This window comes from Mobula birostris, chromosome 32, assembly GCF_030028105.1.
Source record: "Mobula birostris isolate sMobBir1 chromosome 32, sMobBir1.hap1, whole genome shotgun sequence".
Lineage (NCBI taxonomy): Eukaryota > Metazoa > Chordata > Chondrichthyes > Myliobatiformes > Myliobatidae > Mobula > Mobula birostris.
Window position 1 is genome coordinate 26,475,378 of NC_092401.1, and position 27,408 is coordinate 26,502,785.

Below are 27,408 nucleotides of genomic sequence, written 5' to 3' on the forward strand. Positions count from 1 at the left end.
CATTCCTTTCTATAGATGCTGCCTGACCTGCTGAGTTCCTCCGGCATTGTGCGTCACTCTGGATTTCCAGCACCTGCAGAATGTCACGTTTATTGTAAACACACTGAGGTCTCACCTGCAGCCCCAGCTCCAGAGATACATTGAGGAGTGTAATATCAGGTGCACAGTTGGGAGGTGTCGCTGTCTTGCAAGCATCCTGTGCCAGCTTGTAAATGAGCGATGGAGAATGGATGTTCTGCTGAATGGATTCCAACACCACTCGCAGCCACTTTGGGTCTCCTGCAATCGGAAATATTAATAGATTGATCAAGCCGTTAAAACAAAAAAATAGCTCGGTGCCCAAACTCGAGCCCAGTTTTCCACCCAGTTCTCTAGTATGGAATATTTTAAACACATGGTCCAATGGAAGTCATTTAGAGGCATACAATATGAAAAATGGTCCATGCTGACTGAAGCTGTTCATCCCATTTTCCTTTGTTTGGCCCATATCCCTCTATTGCTTAGACTAGAATAGTTTTATTTGTCACATGTACATCAAAACACAGTAAAGTGCATCATTTGTATCAAATTAGTGATGATTGTGCTAGGGGCAACCCACAAGTGTCACCATGCTTCTGATGCCAACAGAGCATGCCTACAATTTACAAACTCTTAACTTGTAAGTCATTGGAATATGGGAGGAAACTGGAGCACAGAGGAAACACATGCAGTCATAGGAAGAACGTACAAACTTCTTACAGACAGCGGCAGGAATCAAACCATGATCTTATAGCTGGTGCTGTAATGTAATTGCACTAACCTCTACATATTTGTACCCCCCTTATCCATGCACCAATCCAAATGTTCTTTAAATATAGTCATTGTGCCTGCCTTTGTCATCTCCTACTGTGATCTTTTTCATTAAACTGAAGACTAGAAGATAAAGATTCAAACATACAGCAATTACTGTAAAATCTGAAGACCTTACGTCAGTGGAGGTACCAGTTTTCTGTAAGAGGAATTGTATTTTTTATTCAGTTTAAATGACTGGCAGGTGTGGTTGTTGCTGTCAAGCAGGAAATTATCACTATTCTTAAAATACCCTCTGAGGTGGTTTGTTGGGCGACTTCATGGGCAGTACAGAGTCAGTGGTATTGGAGATCTGATCATAAACTATCAAAAGAGCCACATTTTCTTTCCAGAAGGAAGGGAAATTTAAAGCAGTAATTTCAGTCACTTTTACTAACATTTTTAAAATAAAACTTCCAAATATGGCATTAGATATTTGAGTATCTAGATCACAAGTGCAGTCCTTCTGTTTATTAACCACTTTGCTATTCGGGCTTTCAATTCAGAAGATCCTGCCAAAAATCAGATGTTAAATGTATGAATTCACCACCAAAAAGCGAATGGTGACAACACTGGATGAATATTTGATTAAAATTAATAGATTGGGAATGATTCCCACTGAAATGACAGATCTGGTGAGCTAAATATTCTCCATATACTGCAGGATATTAGAAGCACAGCGCACACACACACAGTGACTATTTTATTGGTTACACCTGCTCGTTAATGTAAATATCTATTTACCCAATCATGTGGCAGCAACTCAATGCATAAAAACCATACCGAAATGGTCAAAGGTTCAGTTGTTGTTCAGACCAATCAACAGAAGGAAGAAATATGATCCAAGTGATTTTAACTGTGGAATGATTGGTGCCAAGTGGGCTGGATTGATTATCTCAGAAACTGATCACCTGAAATTTTCACACACAAGTCTCGAGTTTATAGAGAACAGCGTGGAAAACATCCAGTGAACAGCAGTCTGTGGGCTCTAAAAGTGAGGTGGTCAGAGAATGGCCAGACTGACAAAAAAAGGCAACAGTAACTAAAATAACCATGAGTTACAACAGTGGTGTGCAGAAGAGCATCACTAAATGCACAACACAAACTTTGAAGTGGATGGCAGCAAACCATGAAGATGCACTCAATGGCTACTTTATTCATGGCCACTGAGTGTGGAACACAACATGGAAATACTGTCTGGTAGCCACACCCTTTTGATCTACAAAGACACTACCCCTTCTGACAAAGGTGCTATATTGCATCCTCTATCTGGAGGACCACTGGCAGAAAGGCTAGCATAGCATTTGGGCAAATGCAAAATAGTGCAAGGTGAAATATACACAGATTCAAATTTCTACAAATACCATATATAACCCAAGTCCACCTCAGTGCACCTTGGAATCAAAACCAAATGTTCAACCCCTAAATCATGTTATTTGTTGACATAAATGTACTTAAGGAAATCTCCTTTTCTGCTTTACATGTTGGCATCCGGGGGGGGGGGGGAAAAAAGGAATATGAAAGTAGCAAAAAAAAAATAAAGTGGAAGTGGAACATCACACTGACGTTTTCACAGGCTTGTTTTTGCAGGAAACCCCATGAATTTCAGTAATTGTTATGAAAGCAAGTTCTGTAAAGGAGGAGTCCTGGGCTAAATGCATTTTAGTGGGATACACTAGAAATGAATGCTATTGTTATTTAGAGATACAGAATGTTAATGGGTCCTTCTGGACCAACAGTCACCCAGTCATACAAATGTGACCTGGTAACTTAGTAATCTGTACATCTTTGAAATGCGTACAACCTTGTGAAATAAATGCTTATAAATATTTCCATATTTAGGAACAGCTTCTCTCTCTCCATCAGATTTCTGAATAGACAATGAACAACCCATAAACACTACCTCACTATTTTTGCACGACTAATTTATAGCATATTTTATATATTGAGCTGTAATTCTGCCACAAAACAAATTTCATGACATGACAGTGATATTAAACCTGATTCTGATATCTACCAAGCTAGTTTATCGATGGCAATTGTAAATTACAGTTATGTTAAATTAACAAGCTTGATTTTTATGCTTTTTGAACAAGTCTTTGTCTCCTGTTTGTGAAAGTTAGTGGAACCATGAGTGAAAAACTACTGGCTGAACAGAAGCGGTGCAATAATTAGTGTGACTTTAAGCTTCTGCTTTTAAAATGCAGAATCAGCAAAAATTGGTTAAATTTCTTAAGGAACAGAAACATCATCAAGGCACTCCAGATTTATAAAAATGACGACTTGTCAAAAACACTAAAAATTAGTTGAAATCCTAGGTTCAGCTGACAGCACTATTACCTGAGCAGTCTATGAATAGAATAAAAAGCAATTGAGAACCATCCAGAAGTTTAGAGTCACAATAAATAGAAGGCAAGAGCTTGCACTAAGTGAAACAATGCTGGCAGCATGACCAACTTTTCTTTAACATCAAAATAAACTTCATAAAAATTTACAAAAATAAACCATACAATACCTTTCCATCAAAGTTGCTGGTGAACGCAGCAGGCCAGGCAGCATCTCTAGGAGGAGATACAGTCCACGTTTCGGGCCGAGACCATGATCAGGATGAAGGGTCGCGGCCCGAAACGTCGACTGTACCTCCTCCTAGAGATGCTGCCTGGCCTGCTGCGTTCACCAGCAACTTTTATGTGTGTTGCTTGAATTTCCAGCATCTGCAGAATTCCTCGTGTTTGCAATACCTTTCCATTCTTACATTCACAGTCAATGCTTTCAGTAGTGTTCTATTACATGCCCTAGAACCAATAGGCCTGTGGCCACTCATGTGGCCCTCTGGGGTGGTACACTACTACAATAACTGAGGGGTTTCCTCACCCAACCTGGCTCCTCCCTCTCTAGTAGCACAAGAACCCAGTACTGTGGTCCTTCTCCACTGAACAAGACCCAAACTGAATAGGGAAGTTCTGCACAAGTTACAGGACACACTAAACAGCCAACAGCTCAAGCTCTCCTGTAACATGGTGACAGCCTGCTTACCACACTACAGGTAAATGCACTTCTGCTGGAGATGAAGTAGACAGACTTGACGACATTTCAAGGATTGAAAGATTGGATACGTTTATTTTCCTTCAGATTTGGAATACTTTAAAAATTTTGATGCAAATAATGCTAAATATACAAACTTATTTCCCTGTGCCCCCGGTTTTCAACCCATCTGCTAACAGTTAAGTGATAGGATGACTGAAGATGAGGGACAACGTTTTTACCAGAAGATGGTAGGGCTCCAACTTTAGAGGAAATAGTGTGAGAGATAGAAACTTCAGTGACTTTTAAACAGCCAACTGCAACTAGCAAAGAACAAAACTAGTGACGAAACGTGGTATTGAGCTGAAGAGCTCTTTCTCAACTGACATTGGCCAAGAACTTTCCTTCTGTAAATTTCCTACGATTGTAGGATTTTCATACTGCTAAAACTAATGGTCAAGTTCCATGAAGACCTTGTTGACCAGAGGAGCTCAGTAGTAAGAAGTTTATTCCTACATTGAGCCAAGTTGGCTTAGAATGTTGTTACCAATGTATGTATAAAATGGTACTGTAGGCATATCAGTTAGTGTAACACCTCACGGTCCCAGTGTCAGGGATTGATTCCCACCCGCATGACCGCGTGGGTTTCCTCCCACCCATCTAAAAATGTATGGGTTAGGGTTATTAAATTTTGGGCATGCAATGTTGGAACCATCTCAGACTGCGTTGATCATTGACACAGAATAATGTATTTTGTATGTTTCATTGTAAGTGACAAATAAAGCTAAACTTTATACAACACACAGAATGCTGAAGGAACTCGACAGGTCACGCAGCATCTATGGAAGTGAATAAACTGGGTCTGAAACGGTGACTTTTCATCAGGACCGGAAAGGAAGGGGTAAGGAACCAGTCATCAACTGTTTATTCACTTTCATAGATGCTGTCTGACCTGTTGAGTTTCTCCCACATTTTGCGTGTGATGCTCTGGATGTTCAGCATCTGCAGAATCCCTTGTGTATTAACCAAATTTTATATAAATTTTCTTGTTAAGATTTAAATACAACACCATCTTCCAAAGCAAAGCCATGCTTAAACCAGTCAACATTTGATTACACGCCAACATCTCAAAAAGGCCCATACATCAGAATGGTTCAACACAAGACCTTCCAATTCAAAATTGCAAATTACTTTATTTTCCCTCAAGTTTGGTGCTTTAATTTTAAGGTGATTGGAGAAAAGTATGGAGAATTGTGTTTTTTTTAAAAAACAGAGCAGTAGGTGTATGGAACACCCTGCCAGGGGTGGTGGTAGGGGCAGATACATCAGGGACGTTTGAGAAACTGTTACATAAGCACATAGATGATAGAAAAGTGGAGGGCTGTGGTGGGAGGAAAAGGATAGATATTGATTTTAGAGTAGGTTAAAAGGTTGGCACAGCATGGTAATCCCAATTTCTCCCTTACTTAGTCTGAAGAAATTTAGAGCAACAGATTCATCCAGAGGATTTTTCCCGAGGGGGATAGGGCCAATATTTTAAGGTGATTGGGGGGAAAATATATGGGGGATGTCAGGGGCAGATGTATTTATTTATTTTAAAGGGCACAGAATGGTTGGTGTGTGAAACACCCTGCCAGGGGTCGTGTTGGAGGCAGATACATTAGGGACATTCAGGAAACTTAAGACACGTAGATGATAGAAAAATGGAGGACTCTGTATGTGGTAATGGTTAGATTGATCTTGGAAGTAGGTGGAAGGGTCAGCATTATGGGCCAAAGGGCCTGTGCAGTTCTTTTACAAGCACTCCCCATTTGTTCCCAAATAAGTTGCTGTTATGGGAACAGGTTATACAGACGTTTTCCTTCCAGCAATTACAATCACAGTAGCAACTCAAGCAGCTTGAAACAAAAGCCAATCTGTACCTTTTGCAGCTGTTAGCATAGTGGATGCCAGCTCACACTGCTGTGTTTCAAGGTGCCCGAGGATGAACCAACGTGGGTAACGACTAGGATCTACCAACGCGACCAGATGTGGGTGAGAACCATCGCCGGCTGGGGCCATCGATTCCAGCACTGGCAATCTGCAGGAAGGAAAAGAAAGTTAGGAAAAAGGCTGCATTTCCTTATAAACAAAATTCGACATTCAACAATTGGTTTGTAAGCAAACTCCAATGACAATCCACTTTGCAGCAAAACTGGGGAATGCGTTTGTTCTTGTATGCATCATGGTTAAATACTTAAAACGCTCAGGAATTCATTCCAATAAAGTTTTTCCATAACTAGTTATATACACATAATATTTGCATTATTAACAAATACAGAGCAGTCGAATTATTAACAATGGAATTAATGATAAAATGAAACCTAATTAGAGGTCCACCCAATCTGTCCAAATATTTCTGAAGATTCCCTTCTTCCTCAACATTACCTGCCCCTCCACCCATCTTCATATCATCTGTAAACTTGGCCACAAAGCCATCAATTCAGTCATCCAAATCATTGACATATAACGGGAAAAGTAGCGGTCACAATACTGACCCTTGTGGAACACTACCTACAGCCAATCAGAATCTTTATTCTCACTCTTTGCTCATGCCAGTCAGCCAATCTTCTATCCATGCTATTATCTTTCCTGTAATATCATGGGCTTTTATCTTGTTAAGCAGCCTATGTGTGACACCTTGTCAAAAGCCTTCTGATTTCTGAATTTTGCTCCATTTAGAAATTAATATTACAATTGATTTTGCATCTCAATTGACACATAGCTCTGTGGAAGCACTACAATTGTAGATACAGGGAGTCATAGATACAACATTGCAAATGGCTTGCTCAAAGTGCTTCTTGTATTTAAATACAGGTTATTCTCTTGCATTTACCACCTGACTTTCAAGAGTGCTAGATTAATACCCTCTTTGTCAAGACTGGTTAAATAGAGGGATTTTAGAGTACTGAAAATTACAAACATGTATTTGGGATAGCACATTTAAAGCCCCAGGGAACACTTTTTCCCTTCAGGAAAGGGAAAACAAGAGTGGGCTCTTCTTGGAGAGGAGCCTACAGTGTGATCTAATCAAATTTCTTAAAATACCAGAAGTTTTGCTGCAGTAGATACATTTTATTTGAATGAGGAGAAAACTAGGAAAAAAAAATTTATGGCAAACTTAAAGCAAAATGAAAAGGAATTTGCAGAAGATGGAACAGCACAGGAAAAGTCTCTTCAGCCCATGATTGCACTGAACACATTGCAAGGTTAAATTAAATGTCAAAAGCCTTGCCATATGAGCAAGTGTACACTCAGAGGCAACTTTAATCGGTACAGGAGGTACCCAGAAAGGTGGCCACTGAGTGTATGAACAGGTGTAATGAAAAACTTACCATGGCAGCATAACAGACACATCAATATACCTCAGTTCATAAACACCACTATCGTATCTGCTCCCGCCACTGCCCAGATGCTCATTATGCTACCACATAAAAATACTTGTTCTGCATACCTTTAAATTTTCCAGCCCACTTTTTAAATACATGTTTTTAAACATTTGAAACAAACATCACATTCAGATGCACTTGCATGAAGGATTAAAATTTGGCTTTTTAAGGGTTAAAAGCCTGCAAAAAAGGAGGGCTGAATGGGATTGTTCATGTTGTATAATTTTTGCAATACTATAAAAGTGTAGGAAAGTGTAGTCATAGATCAAGTAAGGCTTTCCTAAGAACATTCAACCAACCAGAATACTGATCAATAAAAGGAAAACATTTTTAAGACGGCTCTGGAAGACAAGTGGTTTACAGAGGGAAGCCTCTTGGATTATTTAACTGGGTCTGTGGTTACAGAACTTCTCTTGCTCAGGCAGCCAAGCAAGGGAACTGACGTAAAGATAAGCAGCATTGTGAGAGAAGTTACCCCTCATCTCATCAGCCCACAGCCTATTGATGCGAGGGCTTGGGCTTACCACAATGGATGTCAAAATGGGTCATGAAGAGTCTCTTTAATCACGTCATTAGGCAGTGTAGAAGGTGTCACAAACCGCAGGTGACAAGTGGGAAGTGGAGAGTGGAGCACTGCAGCCTGCCCTAGCAATGACTCACTGTAAAAGGTGTTCACTTAAAAATAGTGCAGAATAGCACAGAGGTAACTAATGCACGGAAACCCGTTTTCTTCATAGAACATTACAGCACAGTCTCTTTAGCCCTCACTGCTGTGCTAACCTTTTAACCTACTCCACGCACAACCTAACCCTTCATTTCCTCTTAGCCCTCCATTTTTCTACCCTGTGCTTCGCTAAGGGTTTCATAAATGTCCCCAAAGTATCTGCCAACCACCATCCCTAGTAGGGCTGTCCATGTACCTACCACTGTGTAATAAAACCCTACCTTGAGCATCCTCTGATATTTTGAGGCTTTATAAAGTCAGACCACACTTGGCATACTGACAACAGTTTTGGGCCCCTTATCTAAGCAATACGGTGACTTAGGAGAGGGTCCAAAGGAGGTTGGAGGATGAGAAAATGGAGGGGTTATCTTATGAAGAGTATTGGATAGCTCTGGGTCTGTACTCGCTAGAATTTATATGAATGGAGGATCTCATTGAAACTGATCGAATACTGAAAGGAGCAGATAGAGTGTACATGGAGAGGATGTTTCCTGTAGTGGGGCAGTCTAGGACCAAAGGGCACAGCCTCAGCATGCAAGGACATCCCTTTAAAACAGATGGAGGAAATTCTTTAGCTAGAGTGTGGTGAATCTGTGGAATTCATTGCCAAAGAGTGCTGTGGAGGCAAAGTCATGGGTATATTTAAAGCAGAGGTTGACAGAGTTTTGATTAGCAGGGCCAATGTTTAAGGGAGAAGGCAGAAGAATGGGGATGAAAGGGATAATAAATCAGCCATGATGGACTGGTGGAGCAGACACAATGGGCTGAATGGCCTAATGCTGCTCCCATGTCTTCTGATCATTCCTCCAATCACTTGAAGCTATGTCCTCTCCATGTAAGTGTAGTGGATCTCACAAAGTGGGCTAGGTGAGCCAGCCACACAATCAAAATCAGGATCAATATCACCAGCATGTTGTGAAGTTTCAAGCAACACACATAAAAGTTGCTGGTGAACACAGCAGGCCAGGCAGCATCTATAGGAAGAGGTATAGTCGAAGTTTTGGGCCGAGACCCTTCGTCAGGACTAACTGAAAGAAGAGCTAGTAAGAGATTTGAAAGTGGGAGGGGGAGGGGGAGATCCAAAATGATAGGAGAAGACAGGAGGGGGAGGGATGGAGCCAAGAGCTGGACAGGTGATTGGCAAAAGGGATATGAGAGGATCATGGGACAGGAGGCCCAGGGAGAAAGAAAAGGGGGAAGGAGGGGAAAAAGCCCAGAGGATGGGCAAGGGGTATAGTCAGAGGGACAGAGGGAGAAAAAGGAGAGAGAGAAAAAGAATTTGTGTATATAAATAAATAACGAATGGGGTACGAGGGGGAGGTGGGGCATTAGCAGAAGTTAGAGAATGCTCATGCCATCAGGTTGGAGGCTACCCAGACGGAATATAAGGTGTTGTTCCTCCAACCTGAGTGTGGTTTCATCTTTACAGTAGAGGAAGCCGTGGATAGACATATCAGAATGGGAATGGGACGTGGAAGTAAAATGCGCGGCCATTGGGAGATCCTGCTTTCTCTAGCGGACAGAGTGTAGGTGTTCAGCGAAACGATCTCCTAGTCTGCTTCGGGTCTCGCCAATATATAGAAGGCCACATCGGGAGCACCAGACGCAGTATATCACCCCAGCCGACTCACAGGTGAAGTGTCGCCTCACCTGGAAGGACTGTCTGGGGCCCTGAATGGTGGTGAGGGAGGAAGTGTAAGGGCATGTGTAGCACTTGTTCCGCTTACAAGGATAAGTGCCAGGAGGGAGATCGGTGGGGAGAGATTTGGGGGGGTGGGGGGGGGGAGAGGGGGGACGAATGGACAAGGGAGTCGTGTAGGGAGCGATCCCTGCCGAAAGCAGAGAGAGTCAGGGAGGGAAAGATATGCTTAGTGGTGGGATCCCGTTGGAGGTGGTGGAAGTTACGGAGAATTATATGTTGGACCCGGAGGCTGGTGGGGTGGTAGGTGAGGACAAGGGGAACCCTATTCCTAGTGGGGTGGCGGGAGGATGGAGTGAGAGCAGATGTGTGTGAAATGGGGGAGATGAGTTTGAGAGCAGAGTTGATGGTGGAGGAAGGGAAGCCCCTTTCTTCAAAAAAGGAAGACATCTCCCTTGTCCTGGAATGAAAAGCCTCATCCTGAGAGCAGATGCCGCAGAGACGGAGGAATTGCGAGAAGGGGATGGCATTTTTGCAAGAGACAGGGTGAGAAGAGGAATAGTCCAGGTAGCTGTGAGAATCAGTAGGTTTATAGTAGACATCAGTAGATAAGCTGTCTCCAGACAGAAAGATCTAGAAAGGGGAGGGAGGTGTCGGAAATGGACCAGGTAAACTTGAGGGCAGGGTGAAAGTTGGAGGCAAAGTTAATAAAGTCAACAAGCTCAGCATGCATGCAGGAAGCAGCGCCAATGCAGTCGTCGATGTAGGGAAGGAAAAGTGGGGGACAGATACCAGAATAGGTTTGGAACATAGATTGTTCCACAAAGCCAACAAAAAGGCAGGCATAGCCAGGACCCATACGGGTGCCCATAGCTACACCTTTAGTTTGGAGGAAGTGGGAGGAGCCAAAGGAGAAATTATTAAGAATAAGGACTAATTCCGCTAGACAGAGCAGAGTGGTGGTAGAAGGGAACTGGTTAGGTCTGGAATCCAAAAAGAAGCGGAGTGCTTTGAGACCTTCCTGATGGGGGATAGAAGTACATAGGGACTGGACATCCAAGTTTGTTAACTTTGTGGCAGCAGAACAAACTAAAACTTGCTCCAATTCTGTAATTTAAATGTAGTAACTGCCCTTGTGTAAAAACCCACATTTCTGTACTTATTACATTTCTATACAAGTGCTATATCACAAGATTTGTTGCAGAGTTTCGTTCTGTTTCAAATTTTCAGTTTGGTCTCCTGAAATCAAATACGACTTGGGGGGATACAACTATAAATGTTCAAAAAGTTGTAAGGTTCAAGTGTTTCACCCACCTCATTGCTCTTAAAGACACCTTGTATGCCAAATCAGGGTCATGAAGCAGGAGCGCTTTGAACAGGTATCTTGCAAAAGTGTGCATGGGTACACTCTCCCTGTGGACAACTTCTCCCAGGCCACTAAACGGACCTCCTGAAAAAAAGGACAAATTTCAGTGCCATTATCTCTGAAATATGTTGACAATTGTCCAATATTAACAAAAAACACAACTCCTATGTACATTCCAAATAGTTTGCTACATGACACTGAATGATTTAAGCTTTGGGTATCACATTTGAACTATGTTTTCTATGTTTCTATGTTTCTATGGCATTAATCGGACACATTTGATTTCAGCAATCTTGGTCTGGAGCTAGGAGGGAAGCATTTCTATTCCTACTCCTATCTAATGATCCTGGACAGAAAATACACATCAATAGCAAAAGGGGACTCGTCTGATAACTTCCCTAAAATACAGAACCATTGAGCACTACAGCATAGAAACAGGTCCTTCTGCCCACTGCCCATACCAAACTTATTATCCCTAGTCCCACTGACCCAGACCTCGATTATAGTCATCCACACCCCTCCCATCCACATACTTATCCAAACTTCTCTTAAATGTTGCAATTGAACCCACATCCACCACTTCCGCAGGCAATATATTGAAGAATGATAGCCCAGGAGTTTAAAAAACAGATTTATAGGCTTACCTAAGACAGATATATTTAAGACAGATTCTTGCACGACTGTATTGCCACCCACAACTGTAATCTGCTAATTAAATTTGCTGATGACATTACCTTGATTGGCCTTATCTCAAACAATAATGAGGTGGCCTATAGGGAAGAAATCATCTCTCTGACACAGCGGTGTCAAGAAAAAGCTCTCCCTCAATGTCACAAAAACAAGGGGCTGGTTGTGGATTACTGGAGGAATGGAGACAGGCTAACCCCTATTGACATCAATGGATCTGGGGTTGAGAGGGTAAACAACTTCAAGTTCCTTAGCATCCACATCACTGAGGACCTCACGTGGTCTGTACACACTAACTATACGGTGAAAAAAGCACAACAGCACCTCTTTCACCTCAGACGGTTGAGGAAGTTTGGTATGCGCCCCCAAATCCTAAGAACTTTCTACAGGGGCACAATTGAGAGCATCTTGACTGGCTGCATCACAGCCTGGTATGGGAACTGTACCTCCCGTAATCGCAGGACTCTGCAGAGATTAGTGCAGACAGCCCAGCACATCTGTAGTTGTGAACTTCCCATGATTCAGGACATTTACAAGGACAGGTGTGTAAAAAAGGATCATTGGGGACCCGAGTCACCCCAACCACAATCTGCCCCAGCTGCTACCATCTGGGAAACAGTACCGCAGCAACAGTACCAACAGGCTCTGGGACAGCTTCTTCCACCAGGACATCAGACTGATGAACTCTCACTGATTTAAGTGTACATTGACTGTTCTATTTATTATAAATTACTTTGATTGCACATTTAGATAGAGACATAATGTAAAGATTTTTACTCATGTATGTGAAGGATGTAAGAAATAAAGTCAATTCAATTCATAGCAAGGGAATTAAAGGTTATTGGCGGAAAAAAGGCAGGTTGGTACATGTGAGTCTACGGCCAGAACAGTGATGATCTTAAGAACGCCACAGCAGGCTCAATGGGCCAGATGGCCTACACCTATTACATATGTAAAAGTATTCAGCCCTAACCCTTTGTTCACATAAATGAATATTACAACTAGGGATTTTGATCAGTTTAACTGAGAATTTTTATTTGTGAATCACATGCTCCATTTTCCACAGTAAAGACCAAAAAACAGGGAAAATTGTAAAGCATGAAAAACTAAAAACTCAAACTCAATTGTCAGCAGCTCAAAAGTACTTTACTCAGTACTTGGTTAAAACACCTCTTGTAGCCATTACAGCCAGCAGACTTGCCGGACAAGTCTCTACTAGCTTTGCACAATATAATGGAGCAAGATTTGTCCATTCCCCCTTGCAAAATTGCTCAAGGTGCGCCTGGTTAGTTGGGGAATGGCAGTGGACAGCATTCTTGAGGTCTGGCTAGAGATGTTCGATTGAGTCAAGGTCAGGACTTTGACTGGACCAGTTAAGGACATCAATTTTCTTCATTTGAAGCCACTCCATGGTTGCTTTGGCAGTGTGCTTTGAGCCATTGTCCTGCTGAAAGAATAATTTCCTCCCCTGTTTAAGGTTTTTGGCAGAGGTTAGCAGGTTTTTATCCAGGATCTCTCTGTATTTAGTAGCGTTCATCTACCCATCAATCCTGACCAGGGTTTCTGGTCTCTGCTGCTGAAAAGCATTCACATAGCAGGATGCTGCTTCCATCACACTTTACAGTAGGGATGGTGTTACCTGGCTGACGCACACATACCACTTAGTGTCAAGGCCAAAAAATTCCATTTAGTTTCATCTGGCCACAAGACCTTCTTCCAACATCTTTACAGTAACTTTACAGTGACTGTTTGCAAAGTCTTTTGCAAGGATATGTTTTTTGTTTATTTGTTTGTGGTTGCTTTTTTATTAAGAGCTTCTTCCTTGCCACTTTTCCAAATATACCCTTTTTATTCAAGGCCTTGGAGATTATGGAGCCACGTACTTCATCTCCAGTTGTAGCCACTGACTTCTGCAGCTCACACAGAGTGACTGTTGGCATCTCAGTAGCCTCTCTTATAAGTGCCATTCTTCTCCAGCAACTAAGTTTAGAGGGGCAGCCTGACCTAGGCACACTGCTGTGGATTCATATTTTTTTCTCCACTTATTCACAATAGACTGCACTGAGCTCTGAAATATGTTCAGTACCTTCAAGATGGTCTTGTACCTTTCCCCAGATTTGTGCTGCACTAGTATCATTTCCCTGACTTGCCTTGAAAGCACTCTTGCCTTCATTTTGATTTGGTCTGTTGATAATCTACCATACTATTGGACCTTACAGTGAGGGGTATCTATTCAGGTGATCCTCCAATTTTCTACGTCAAGTTGGGTGAGTTGGTAAGGTAATATACAGTATTGCACCTGAGGAAAGTTAGTCTAGTTACAAAGGCATGAACTTCCCGCCTCAATCTTTTTTTTTTAATTTTTTGTAACTTGTTGACAGATTTTAGAATTTTTATTTTGATTTGACATGATGTACACTGTTTTGTAGATTGCCTCAAAAACATCCTACTTCAATACATTTTCAACTTAGAAACTGAGACAGAAATGTGAAAATAGTTGGAGGTAAACACTTTAAAGCACTGTATGTTCCTGTTGCTGACAATTTGGATTTCAGATTTGTTTGACATTTTTTGTGTAGCTCTAGAACCAAATCAAGTGGCCAGAAAGGTCATAGACAAGTATCCTCCAGTACAGAGAGTGTTTTCTCTTTGTTCAACTGCAGTAACTATATCGCTAGCAAAGAGCGCTTTACAAAACTGCACACTCAACACTTCGATACACACAGGGTAGAGGTCAGATGAAGATTTGATCTAACATCTAGCAAAACAAAATTAAGGCCAAATAATGCATACAAATTGAATCACATGATGAAAAATGCAGGAGAGCATATGTAAGTGCATGCAAGTTCTACTGCACCAAGCAACCACATTGACCTTTGTAGAGAGCAGAAAGTGCGGTTTTTAAAAGGTTAACTCTTCAGTGAGCTTTTTCTATGCAATGGAAACTCTGAGCCAATCTGTATAACAGGATCTCCTACAATTTGACCCATATCCACCAACTCCAATTTCGGACAGAAAGCAGTGAAGGGTCCAAATCTCCACTTTACACAGAGTGTAAAGACAACATATCACAGGGACTCAAATTGCACAAAAAACACAAGCCACCTATAACCACATTCTGGAACAACATGCCCCTCTCCAAGATTATTCATGCAATTAGTTATGTTCAAAGTTGTTTTTTTTAAGAACAGGAAGTAAATAAAATTAAACTGATCTGAGGTGAATTGAATGACAAACAAGAGAAAATGTGCAGATGCTGGAAATCCAAGCAACACACACAAAGTTCTGGAGGAACTCAGCAGGCCAGGCAGCATCTATGGAAAAGAATACAGACAATGTTTTGGGCCAAAACCCTTCGGCCAGACTAGAGGAAAAAAAAGCTGAGGTGCAGATTTAAAAGGTAGGGGAGGGGAGAGAAAAACACCAAGTGATAAGTGAAACCTGGAGGGGGAGGGATGAAGTAAAGAGCTGGGAAGTTGATTGGTGAAAGAGACAGAAGGCCACGGAAGAAAGAAAGGTGGGGGGAGGAGGGCGATGGTCAGGCAGGGAGATAAGGTGTGGGAGGGAAAAAGGGATGAGAAATGGTGAAGGAAGAAGAGGGTGGGTAGGGAGTATTACCAGTAGTTTGAGAAATCGATGTTCATGCTATCAGGTTGGAAACTACCCAAACAGAATACAAGGTGTTGTTCCTCCAACTTAAGTGTGGCCTCTTCAAGAATGGCCATATCAGAATGGAAGTGGGAAGTGGAATAAAATGGGTAGCCACCGAGAAATTCTGCTTGTTCTGGCAGACAGAGCGTAGGTGCTCGGCGAAGCAGTCTCCCAATCTACGTTGAGTCTTACACCGGGAGCACCGGACACAGTAAGTGGCCCCAACAGACTTACAGATGAAATGTCACCTCAACTGGAAGGACTGTTTAGGGCCCTGAATGGTAGTGAGGGAGGAGGTGTAGCACTTGTTCCGCTTGAAAAGATAAGTGCCAGGAGGGGAGATCTGTGGGGAGGGATGAATGAGCAAGGGAGTTGCATAGGGATCGATCCCCAGGGGAAGTAGAAAGTGGGGGGTGGGGGAAGGAAGGATGTGCTTGGTGGTAGGATCTCATTGGAGGTGGCAGAAGTTTCTAGAATTATGCGCTGGACGCAGAGGCTGGTGGGGTGGTAGGTGAGGACAAGAGGAACCTATCCCCTTTAGGGTGGCGAGAGGATGGGGTAAGAGCAGATGTTGATAAAGCAGTAATAAATATCTTAAAATCTTTTTTACCTTCCAGTAATAAAACAGCTTGCTTTCGCAATACTTGAACGAGCCGTTCGTCAAATTCCATTTGTGACAGCATCGATACAAGCTGTTCTTCATTCCGACACACTTTGTCCTGAGCATACAGACCTTCTGGCATTAGCCGCTGCTGCCCTAATCCTATTAGTGCCACTTCAAGTGCAAGTGCATAATAAGACTCCCCGGTGTTGCTGCTGCCTGGAACTGGAAAGTGCTGATAGATTGGCTTGCGAATATCATTTATCGAATCTGGGAACAACAGAACATCATACTTGGCCAGTTTAGTCACTGTTAGAAAATTTAACAATCACTTGTGCACTTGTATGGAAGTAGAGGGAGAAGGCATTCACATAAATACAATGAAAAATGTTAGGAGCAGCACAATAATTAGTGCAGCAACAGCTGGAATACTGGGGTTCAATTCCGCAGCGTCTGTAAGGAGCTTGTACGTCTCCTTATGACCTTGTGAATATCCTCTGGGCGTTTTAGTTTCTTCCCATACTCCAGAGACATAAGGGTTTGGGCTAATGCGTTGCTGGCACGCTACTCTTGGTGCTGCAACAGTGGCAACAGGCTGTCCTCAACACAATCCAACAAATGACACATTTCACTGACTTTCGATGCGTAGGTGAGAAAAATAAAACTGTGTGCATGGAGTGGACAGTGAAATATCTCCAACCAAACATACAGCAACATCCAAGTACTTAACTAAGGATGTGAGCAGAGACCCATGACACAAGAGCAAGGGTGGGTATACATACTTCCTAAAAGCCAACAAAATCGAGGTCCGTGCAGATTTCTAAACATTTTGTATTTAACAAACTGGCTTGGGCTTTTCCTGCTAAAAATTTTCACATCCAAATGACTTACATGAATCATTTCCAGTAGGAAATATGTCAGAACAGAGAAGCTCCACTTGAGGATCAATACATTTGCTCACAACCACTGCATTGTCTTCCAAGATGCTTTAAAAAAATGAATAGATCAGACTTCTTTCTCTCAAGCACCATTTTCTGGTTTGATCCTTATATTCCTGATTCCTCAAAGCTTCTATAATCTACTACAGGTCAGTATGGCAACTACTCTGCCCAAGACACAAGGCATTGCAGACAGTTGTGAACTCTGTTAACCTCATCACCCAAATCACAAGTGATTTCCCACAGGTTCAGTGTACACATCCCTCTGTCTCTGTATCACAGCCAATACAAACAAGGACTCCTCCCATCCTGGTCACACTCTCTCCGCTCCTCGGGCGGAAGGTGCAAAAGCCTAAGAACGCAAACCAATCTCAAGCACAGCTCATATCCCAGTCTTCAATAGACCTTTCATTCACTAAAAAGATGAACTCCAGATCATCCAATCAACTATTTGCACTGCACTGTTGCCATAAAACAAATTTCACTACATATTGTCACTGATATTAAACCTGAGTCTGTTCCATTAATAAGCTGCAAAGAAATTTACATGACTGCTAATAACTAAAAGATGGAAAGAAAGATGTAGCTGCAACATGGAGGGACTACTTGATCAGTCTTAAATTACTTGAAATATAACTGACTGCCAATTTTCCATTCCCTAGGTCTTGTGCAGTCTCGTCAGTTGGTTGGAAAAGCAACACCCAACCTTTTCTTCTCCTTTTGGGAATCATTTGACAAGAACACACACCTGTAGGTGCCCCTCATATGACAATTGGTCCTATCCTTCAATCAAGTCCATTTCACAGCATGGATACAGCACAAAACAGGATATATATTTGCTCACCAGCATCGAAACACATCCTCCAACTAGGCCACTTGTGGCATCCCATTTATTGCCTTGCTTCAAGCAGATAACCGTACAGGTTTTTGAGATCAGTTTTGGGCCCCTTATCTAAGGATGTGCTGACACTGAAGGTGGTCCAGAGGAGGTTCATGCAAATAATCCCAGGAATGAAAGGGTTAACAGCTTTGGAGTGTTTGATAGCTCTGGGATGGTACTCACCGGAGTTCAGAAGGATGAGCGGAGATCTCATAGAAACCTATCAAATATTGAAAGGCTTAGATAGAGTGGATATGGAGAGGACATTTCCTACAGTTGGGGAAGTCTAGGACCAGAGGGTACATCCTCAGAATACAAGGACATCCATTTAGAACAGAGACAAGGAGGCATTTCTTTAGCCAGAGGGTGGCGAATCTGTGTAATTCATTGCTACGGACAACTGCGGAGGCCAAGTTATTGCTATACGTACGTAAGACGGAGGTTGAGGGGTTCCTGATTAGCAAGGGCATCAGAAGTTACGGTGAGAAGACAGGAGAAATGGGTTGTGAGAGACAATAATTAGCCACAAAGGAATGATAGAACAGCCTCAATGGGCCAAATGGCCTAATCCTGTACTTATAACTTATGATCTTGTGGTTATGAACAAAGCTCACACTTCAACTCTCAAAAGACTGGAGTATTTACCTGTGAATAACACTGAGCTCTCATCATCCATCTTGCAAGCCTCGAGCAATGTTCTGCATAGACACCCAATCGGATCGAGAGGATGCCCGACCCAACCTTCCTGATTTGCAATGGTGGTTACACCTTTCTGTAATAGCTCTGAATAAGAATAAAAGAAATGTTAAAATATTCTTTTGCATGCAGCCTTGCATATTTCCATAAACACAAGATATTCTGCAAATGCTAGAAATCCAGAGGAACATGCACTAAATGGTGGAGGAATTCAGGTGGTCAGGAGCTACCTATGGAGGGTAAATAAAGTCGGCATTTCAGGCAGGGACCCTTCATCAGGACTGGAAGGGAAGGTAAAAGACAGAATAAGAAGGTGGGATGGAAGGGTAGGAATACAAGCTGGCAGGACTGGAGAAATCTTACGGGAGAGAAGAGTGAACCAAAGGAAAAGAGAAAAGAGGGGCCTCCTCTCCATAGAAGCTGCCTAACCTGCAGAGCATTTTGTGTGCAGCAAAGTTTATGATACTTGCTGAAAGTAGACTACATATCAAACCAGCCATTAACGGCAGCTTCTAAAGAAGTTTATAAAGCACATTACTACTTCCCAATTAGATGGTATGTATGCGCGTGCACACAAGATTACTCATTTTCTTTCAGTAACAACACAATTTGGTGAAGTGTCAATTCAGAAACAAATGCTTTTTCAATATGTAGGGTTGTGATGCCCTCAATCTTCACCTTGATTTAAAATTCAAAAGTAATAATTTTGCAGCCACTTAAAGTTCTCTTGGTACTCATTTGTTAGCTCACAACCATTTCTCTGAACCATCTTATGATCCCTTTACCTTTCTTCTGGTGCTTGTATGTTTCTAACTGGCGTTTTTTCTGTAATCGGACAGTATTGACAATTGCAACAGCCAGGCGAAGAGATTCTCTGGGATATCCATGCGACCTCAATGCATCAACTCTGGCACAAGCAGTTGGTACGTGCTCTGCAGAATTAAAGTTTTCAGCAATGGAATTTAAAACATTTCAAAATTATTTATAATACAAAGTCAAAAATTACATAAACATCAGGAAAGGAATGAAAAAAGATGTTGCAACACAAAGTATGCAAGATGAAATAAAACAATTTCTGCCAAGCAATGGAAGCTTCCCAACACTACTTGCTTCTGAAACAAAACTCAGCTGTGATTTGCAATATCTCTCATGGAGATAAAATTACCATTCATCATGCAGGCACAAAAAGAGCTATAATCTCAAAAGATGAACGACTGACCCAAGTTGAAAGACCTTACAACTAGAAAATGGAAGGCAATGTGAAATCAGCATTCCACTTAATTACTACAATCAGTATTAGGAACCCTGGTTGGCCAGGACAGTAATATTTAAGGATTTAATGCAGACCTCATTTGGAGTACTGAGAGCAGTTTTGGGCCCTTATCTAAAAGATGTGCTGGCATTTTAGGAGGGTCCAGAGGAAGTTCACAAGAATTACCCTAGGAATGAAAGGGTTAACAGCAGCATTTGATAGCTCTGGGCATTTTCTCGCTGGAATTTGTAAGAATAAGGGGATGCCATTGAAACTAATCAAATATTACAAGGCCTAGACACAGCAGATATGAAAAGGATGTTTCCTACAGTGGCGGAGTCTAGGACCAGAGGGCACAGGATAGAAGGACATCCCTTTTGAACAGGGGTGAGGAGGAATTTCTTTAGCTAGAAGGTGGTGTCCCTGAAATACCACAGCTGGCAATGAAGGCCAAGTCATTGGGTATATTTACAGCAGGGGTTGATAAGTTCTTGATTAGACAGGGCATCAAAGGTTGTGAGGAGAACGGGGTTAAAGAGGGATAATAAATCAGCTGTGATGGAATGGCAGAGCAGACTTGATGGGCCAAACGGCTCAATTCTGCTCCTATATCTGATGGAACCAAGTCACAAGGGGGTAGTATGGACTTTAACAGACTGCAACAACAGCATTAGATACAACAGATTGACTGAGAGATTCAGGAGGAAGAGTAAAAGACATAGCAATAAAATTTTACAGTAAATTTAATATACATGCATATGCTTCAAACATTCACCTCAGCCAATGTTAAAACAGTAGCTGAGTGTTCATGTTGAGTCTACAAGTCCTGTTCAATATTTATTTTTTAATTTGTTGAAATGACTGTTATATAAATGATCCATAGCTACAGCATATCACATTCTCTTAAAGGGTTAGCCAAGATTTCTTTGAAAAGTTAATTCCTTTTGGAACAATAAGGCACTTAAGTTAACTGTCTTTATTTACCTGATCTTGGTATTGAACATCTTTAGTTGATTAACTGCCCTTTCAGTGCAACTGTTATTGGATAAGTCCAAAGAGCAACTGGTACACAATTTTTTTAGTTTACAAAGATGCCATACATACCCAGCCAAAGAGGCCGTCCCTGAGAATCAAATAGCGATCGGTCTCCATCGTGCCACTGGTTGGTATAATTGTCACTGCTGATAATTTTGCGCAAGTGACAGTCTTTCCAGTCCAGGCCACAAGCTTCTATTGCACGCACAAAAACAGTTCTCCGCGATCCAACTATGAGAGAAGCATGCAGTTCAGTGTGGAATTTCAGCCTCCCAAATGGATACAACACTCAACTAAAAATTCTCAGTTCCAAAAGGTGAACAGAAACAGGATTTACATCCTACTGCAGTGTATACTGATATTAAACCTGATTGAATTGACGACTTTATTTCTTAAATACACAGGTAAAAATCTACATTATTTCATGCCTTTTCCCTTCTCCATTATGAAATCAAGTTTACCTTAAAATTGCAGCTTTAATCCAAATTCTGCTTTGTTAACTGAGTTCTATGGGGCAAAGACTGGTCGTTCCAGTGGTTCATGTACCACAAGGGCAAAATAGCAGAGTGCAGCCCAGGATTTTCTCAGTTAACAACCAAGAACTCAGTGCAATTGTTGATGATGGGCTTATGTTCTATTTCTCTCTGCCATTCCAATACCAAATGGCTAACAGCACAGCAAATGTAGCAGTTTATTACTGTTATTTCACTCGGAACTGAAATAACCTTGCAGAAGCCACCTTAGTTGACAATTACTTGGGCAAAGCAGGAGATTGTGGGGCAAATTGGTACCTTTTTAACTTTTAGAATGATGGATAAGCAAACCCAAAATTTAAAAAAAGCTTCTTTAAAGCCACCTATTAACATAGGTAAAGGGTTAGATTTACATCCTGCTTAGAAATTGGTTTCCGGGAGGAGTTCCAGTTTCTAACTGAGAACCTGATGTTCCCAAATTGAATTTGTAACCTGGGAAGACATTGAAATATTTAGTAGATGCCAGCCTGCGGCCTGCCACTCCTGTAAGTGATTCATAAATACGTAAACACAAACTTGTTCAGTCGGGTCCTGTATTGAAGAGTCACTTTGTTGGATAGCATCTTCGCCTAACCTTGCAGGCAAGTCAAACTGCTGGTTGGACGAGAGACTTCAGGCTGCCGAGTATGACAAGATAACTGTTCTTGCATGCCGACAACGTGTGGAGGCAGTACAGTTCCCACACACAGCCTGTACAAACCTGCAAATAGCAGGTAGTATTTCCAGCACACCGAGCCTAACATAGCCAAGGTGGGAGGGAAACAAACAGTTTCACAAAACCACCTTAACTGGATATCGTTCCACAATATCAATCAAGCAGGTTTCGACACAGCAGAATAACTGCATTTTTATTGTGTTTAGCAATCACAACCATCCACAGCCACTGAATCAAGTTACTTTGAACTTTAAGCTATCATTAAGAGAAAGTGGTAGCAAAGTTCAAACAACTTTGAGCAGAGATTATCTTTAAATGAAGAGCTTATTGCTGCAGTTTGGATTCTTAAAGTGCCTTTTCTTTGTACTATGAAGTTTTCATTGACAGATTCAACTAAGACAGCCCCCATTCCAACATTTCTTGACACAAATAAGTTTCAAAAGATGTGAATGTCACTGGATTTCCAATACAAAGTAAACTCAATACCTGAATGGCTGTACAGGAATGAAACTCAATAGAAAAAGGCATATTGCCCCATGAATCATTTCTCACCATGTGCCAAAGGATATGTTGGCATTGGAGAGGGTTGAGAGGAAGTTCATGAGAATGATCGCAGCAATGAAAAGGTTAACATACAAGAAGCATTTGATGACTCCTTACCTGTACTCACTGCATTTTAGAAGAATACTGGGAGATGATATTGAAGCCTATCAAATATTAAAAAGCCTAGACAGAGTGGACGTGGAAAGGATGTTTCTAATAGAGGGGTAATACAAGAACAAGAGGGTACAGCCTCAGAATAGAAGGACATTCCCTTAGAATAGAGATGAGGAAGAATTTGAATCAATGTAATTCATTGCCACCAACAGGTGTGGAGGCCTAGTCATATTTAAAACAGAGACTGACAGGTTCTTGATTAGTAAGGGTGTCAAGGGTTACAGAGGAAGGCAGGAGGATGAGGTTGAGAGGCATGGAATAGTGGAGCAGAATTTTTGGCCTAATGGCCTAATTCTGTGGCCATGTCCCCAGTGCATGCCTAACCTCTGATCCTATACCAGGTAGATAGTTATTTCTCCTACTACCACTGAAGTTAGTAGCCCTCGAATCTAAATTAACAAACCATGTTTTTTTAAAAGCTTAACTGCTCCCTGACTGTTTAATGTACCATATCTACCCATGATATACACTGAAACCCATCTTTACGTTTGAAAAACTGTACACCATACATTTATTGTTCATGTGATTTATATTAGCAAATTTAAAAAACAATTAACTGCCTCAGCATAGATCACTAATGCCACTGGATAGGAGGTAGGGGAGCCATGGGTCCCACACCATTAGGTTCAGGTACAGTTATTACCCTATAAGCATCAGGCTCCGGTACCAGCATGGTTAACTAACTCAGTTCAATTCTGAACTGATTCCACAACCTACAGACTCACTTTCAAGGACTCTACAACTCATGTTCTCAGTATTATTTATGAGTACGGTTTGTTTTCTTTTGCACATTGGTTGTTTGGCAGCCTTGGTTTATATACAACTTTTCAAAAATATTCTATAGTATTTCATTTTTTTCTGTAAATGCCTGCGAGAAAATGAATCTCAGGGTAGTGTATGCTAACACACAGTTTGATAATAAATTTACTTTGAACTTTGAAGCCAGTTGAGTCCCAATGCTGTCTTAAACCTTGAATCAATGAAGACAGCCTTACTCTAAAGTTCAAGCACTAGAAAGCAGAATCAATAATTTAAAACAAATAATTGGAGGTAAGCTGTCACAAGGAAACCTACACAACCCAGGTCAATGATTAAATGTGACAAAGCATCTCCTCTATCCATTTGATAGATGCCTACGTAAACTAAAAATGTAAAACAAAGGACTTTGAGGTGGTAAAGGAGACTCTGGTTCTTAATCCTAACTAAATCTTGGAAAGCATGGCTATTGAGCACAGCTGTTCCTACAACTCCTCTGTCACACATACATAGACCCTGTAACTGCAGTCAGTACTGAGGAATATTTGATAGCCTTAAAAGTGAAGCAAGACCTAACTAAATGACTCAAGAAGGAACATCTTATGACGCATGTTCTTTGTGTGAACAAAACAAGATTTCAAAGAGGGGAAAATGGCAAAAGCCACTTTTTTCCAATTATTGCTATAATTCAAAAGATGAATAGAAAATTGCAATAAACATGTTTGTGATTTTTTTTTGGAAATTTCCAATACAACATGTTAAATACCTTGGTTTCGATTTGAGTTGTGCTGTATGCCAGCTGTGATACTAGGTATTTCGTTGATATGATTGCCATAGTTACCATCTTCTTGTGGGCAGACATCCATGTTGTTCCACTTCTTGAGAAGCTCAACCCAGCCAGCTTTCTCCTCCTGCTTACAATGAGGATTCAGTACTACACATACCCAGAGAGCACCTAAGGGAAGAGGGAGAGATGAGTAACTAAATAAACTCACCAAAATAAACCTCAAACCACTTTAATGTTGCGCTGTAAACAATAGGGCAAGTTCAGCATGTTACCTTGGGGGAAATCTGTGGTGCCCTGGAACTTAACTGGTGAGTAAGACTCTTCAAACCATTCTAACCAAATTTTACAGGATCACCATTAAGAGTGCCCTAATCAGGTGCATCACCGTCTGGTCAGGACACTGTCTGGTACAGGAATTGCAAGGATTGCTGAGAGGATCATCAGGAGTCTCTCTTCCACCCATCTAAGATATTTATCAGAAGCACTGCGTATGCAGAGCCCTTGGCATTGTCAAGTATCCATTCCATTCACTCCAGAATCTCTTTGACCCCTACCATCAGGCAGGAGGTACTGTAGCATTACAACAAGGACTGTTAGGATGGGAAACAGCTCCCCCCCACCCCCACCACCGCCCCCAGGCTGTGAGACTACTGACTCCCTGCCACCTAAGCCTCATCACTTATGAAACACCAGTTATATTTTTTAAACTTATCATCGTAAATTCACCTTGTGCTAAATGTCAACCTTTAGAATATATTTCATTATTCGTTAATTTTTTGTGGTAATATTAATGTCTGGCATGTGTGAGTTATCTCAAATCTAGTTTAATTCTCTGCATATGTATGGTGTACATATAGACTCTACGTACTGTACATACACAGGGCAATATGTACTGTCTTGAGCACATTGGTCCAGAGGAACATTGATTTGTTTGGCAGCATACATGTACATGGTTGAATGACAATAAACTTGAACTTGACCTGGTTTTCTCAGCTGTTTATTGACATCAAACAAGCTATAGTGACTAAACTGGCAAATCACTTATGTGCACATTTTCCTATGACACACTTTTTGAAAGAGTAATGGAGAGATTTGCTATTCTAACAGCACAAAACAAATCTGGAAAAGTGTTGTGAGATGGAACATCTTCACATCTTTCTCCCGCTTAATGTTCAGTAACACATTTAACAGAATTCTGGACTGCAGCAATTCAAGAATACTTTGATCATGCTCATTACAGTAACAAAGAAAAACTTCAATAGCACTCCTTCTGGTGTTAGAGATTGAATTGGTTGAGAAAGCTGTGGTTTGACTATAGTTAGCATAGCCAGAGATCTTAAGCAGTACCAATTTCAAGCTGGCTTTGTAGATCAACTCCAGATTGTTAATTCAAAACAAAGCTAGTTATCATCTTTACACAGACAAAAGGCCACTGACTCAAAACATCAATAGTTCTATGTTTAGTTGCTTAAGCTTCACTCACTTGCTTCTTATATGGTTGATGACCATGTAACAGGGGAATTTCCAGGCTCAGCCCTCAGTTCACACTCAACACAAGCTCATTCCTTGATGTTAGACACTGAAATATGCAAAGCACCAGAATGCAGGGCTCCATTATTACACTGTTCAATCTCAGCCACACAGGCTGATTCAACCTTACATCAGCTCAAACACAATTAGCCCAAATGCAGCAACAGATTACTGCTCTACAACAGATGCCACAGAATCTTGTCACTCACCTAGCCCTGCCACACCTAGAAAACAAGGGCACTTATGTCAGAATACTGTTTCTGGATTTCATTTCAGCATTCAGCACAGTTGTCCCACAGACCTTTGTTATAAACTCACAATTCTTGATCTAAATACAACACTGTGCAACTGGGTGTTAGACTTCTGAACCAACAGACAGTGGCCAAAATGCCCAACAGCTCCTCCCTCCATCAACACGGGTGCCCCCGCAGGGCTGTGTGCTGAGCCCGTTGCTGTACATTCTGCTCACACACAACTGCATAGCTAAACACCTCAGCAATCACATTGTCAAGTTAACTGATGATGTGACAGTGGTGGGGTTCATCACCAACAATGATACGAGCTCAAGGTCTGGTGCAGGCAAATACCCTCTTCCTTGATGTCATCAAGACAAAGAATATGGTTATTGACTTAAGAACTTGCATCACTCACACCTGCCTTTACATTGGTGGCACGGCAGTGGAAACTGCAAGCAGTTTCAAACTCCTGGGAGTGCACATCGCACACAACCTCTCATCGTCCTAGAACACATTCTACAGTCAAGAAAGCTCAGCAGCACGTCTGTTTTCTGAGGAGGCTAAAGGGAGCCGAACCCTGCCAATCTATACTCACGTCATTCTAAGTGTGCAGTAGAGAGCATCACTGCCTGGTCCGGAAAATGCACTGTGCTGATCAGGAAGGTTCTACAAGGGGTAATCAAAACTGCCCAAAACATCACTGGCACCAACCTACATCCACCACCCTCAAGGACATTTACAAAAAGATAGCAGAAAAGGGCCAGTAACTTCAAGGATCCCAACCACCCTGCTCATGGACTGTTTGTCCCAACCCATCAGGGAGGAGGCTACATAGCATCCACGCCAGGACCACCGAACTGAAAAACCAATTACTTTCCCCAAGCATCAAGACTGATCAACACCTCCATTCACTGACTCCACACTACTTTATTACTTCTTATCAGTCTCCTTATGTACAGCTTTGTGCCACTTTATAATTTATAGCATTTTAATTATTGCATTATCTCATCTTTGTGCTGTATTGGATCCGTAGCAAGAATTATTCTGTCCTTCTTATACTTGTGTACAGTAAGTACAATCTTGTATTTTCTGAGAAGTACTTTGTGTAGGATGAACAATATTCATAGAAGAGCAAGAATACATGAACAATGACCTTAAACCAAGCAAATGCATTATACACTCAAAACATTACAGCACAGTACAGGCCTTCCGGTACACTACGTTGTGCTGACGCAAGATCAATATCTAACCTTTCCCTCCCACATTGCCCTTTATTTTTCTATCACCCATCTACCTAAGAGTCTCTTAAATGCCCCCAATGTATCTACCTCTACCATCACCCTTAGGGCATTCCATGCACCCACCACTCAATACAAAGAGCTTACCTCTGACATCTCCCAATAGTTTTCTCCAATCACCTTCAAATTGTGTCTGTCAGTCACTTC

The 27,408-nt window shown here is 41.6% G+C and overlaps 1 protein-coding gene across 4 annotated transcripts in view; it reads right to left on the reverse strand.

The window, feature by feature from the left end:
- Positions 1-27,408, reverse strand: part of LOC140191055 (zinc finger SWIM domain-containing protein 5-like) — a 171,751-nt gene that overhangs the window by 6,049 nt on the left and 138,294 nt on the right. For 3 of the 4 annotated variants that reach the window (XM_072248130.1, XM_072248126.1, XM_072248129.1), the window contains 8 exons: positions 24,177-24,365; positions 20,819-20,980; positions 19,248-19,394; positions 18,412-18,549; positions 15,958-16,218; positions 10,958-11,093; positions 5,775-5,932; positions 116-279 (listed from right to left, as the gene is read on the reverse strand). In XM_072248130.1, coding sequence (XP_072104231.1) covers positions 116-279; positions 5,775-5,932; positions 10,958-11,093; positions 15,958-16,218; positions 18,412-18,549; positions 19,248-19,394; positions 20,819-20,980; positions 24,177-24,365 — 1,355 coding nt within the window. The remainder of the gene's footprint in view (positions 1-115; positions 280-5,774; positions 5,933-10,957; positions 11,094-15,957; positions 16,219-18,411; positions 18,550-19,247; positions 19,395-20,818; positions 20,981-24,176; positions 24,366-27,408) is intronic. The other variant, XM_072248127.1, reaches the window with a different exon arrangement.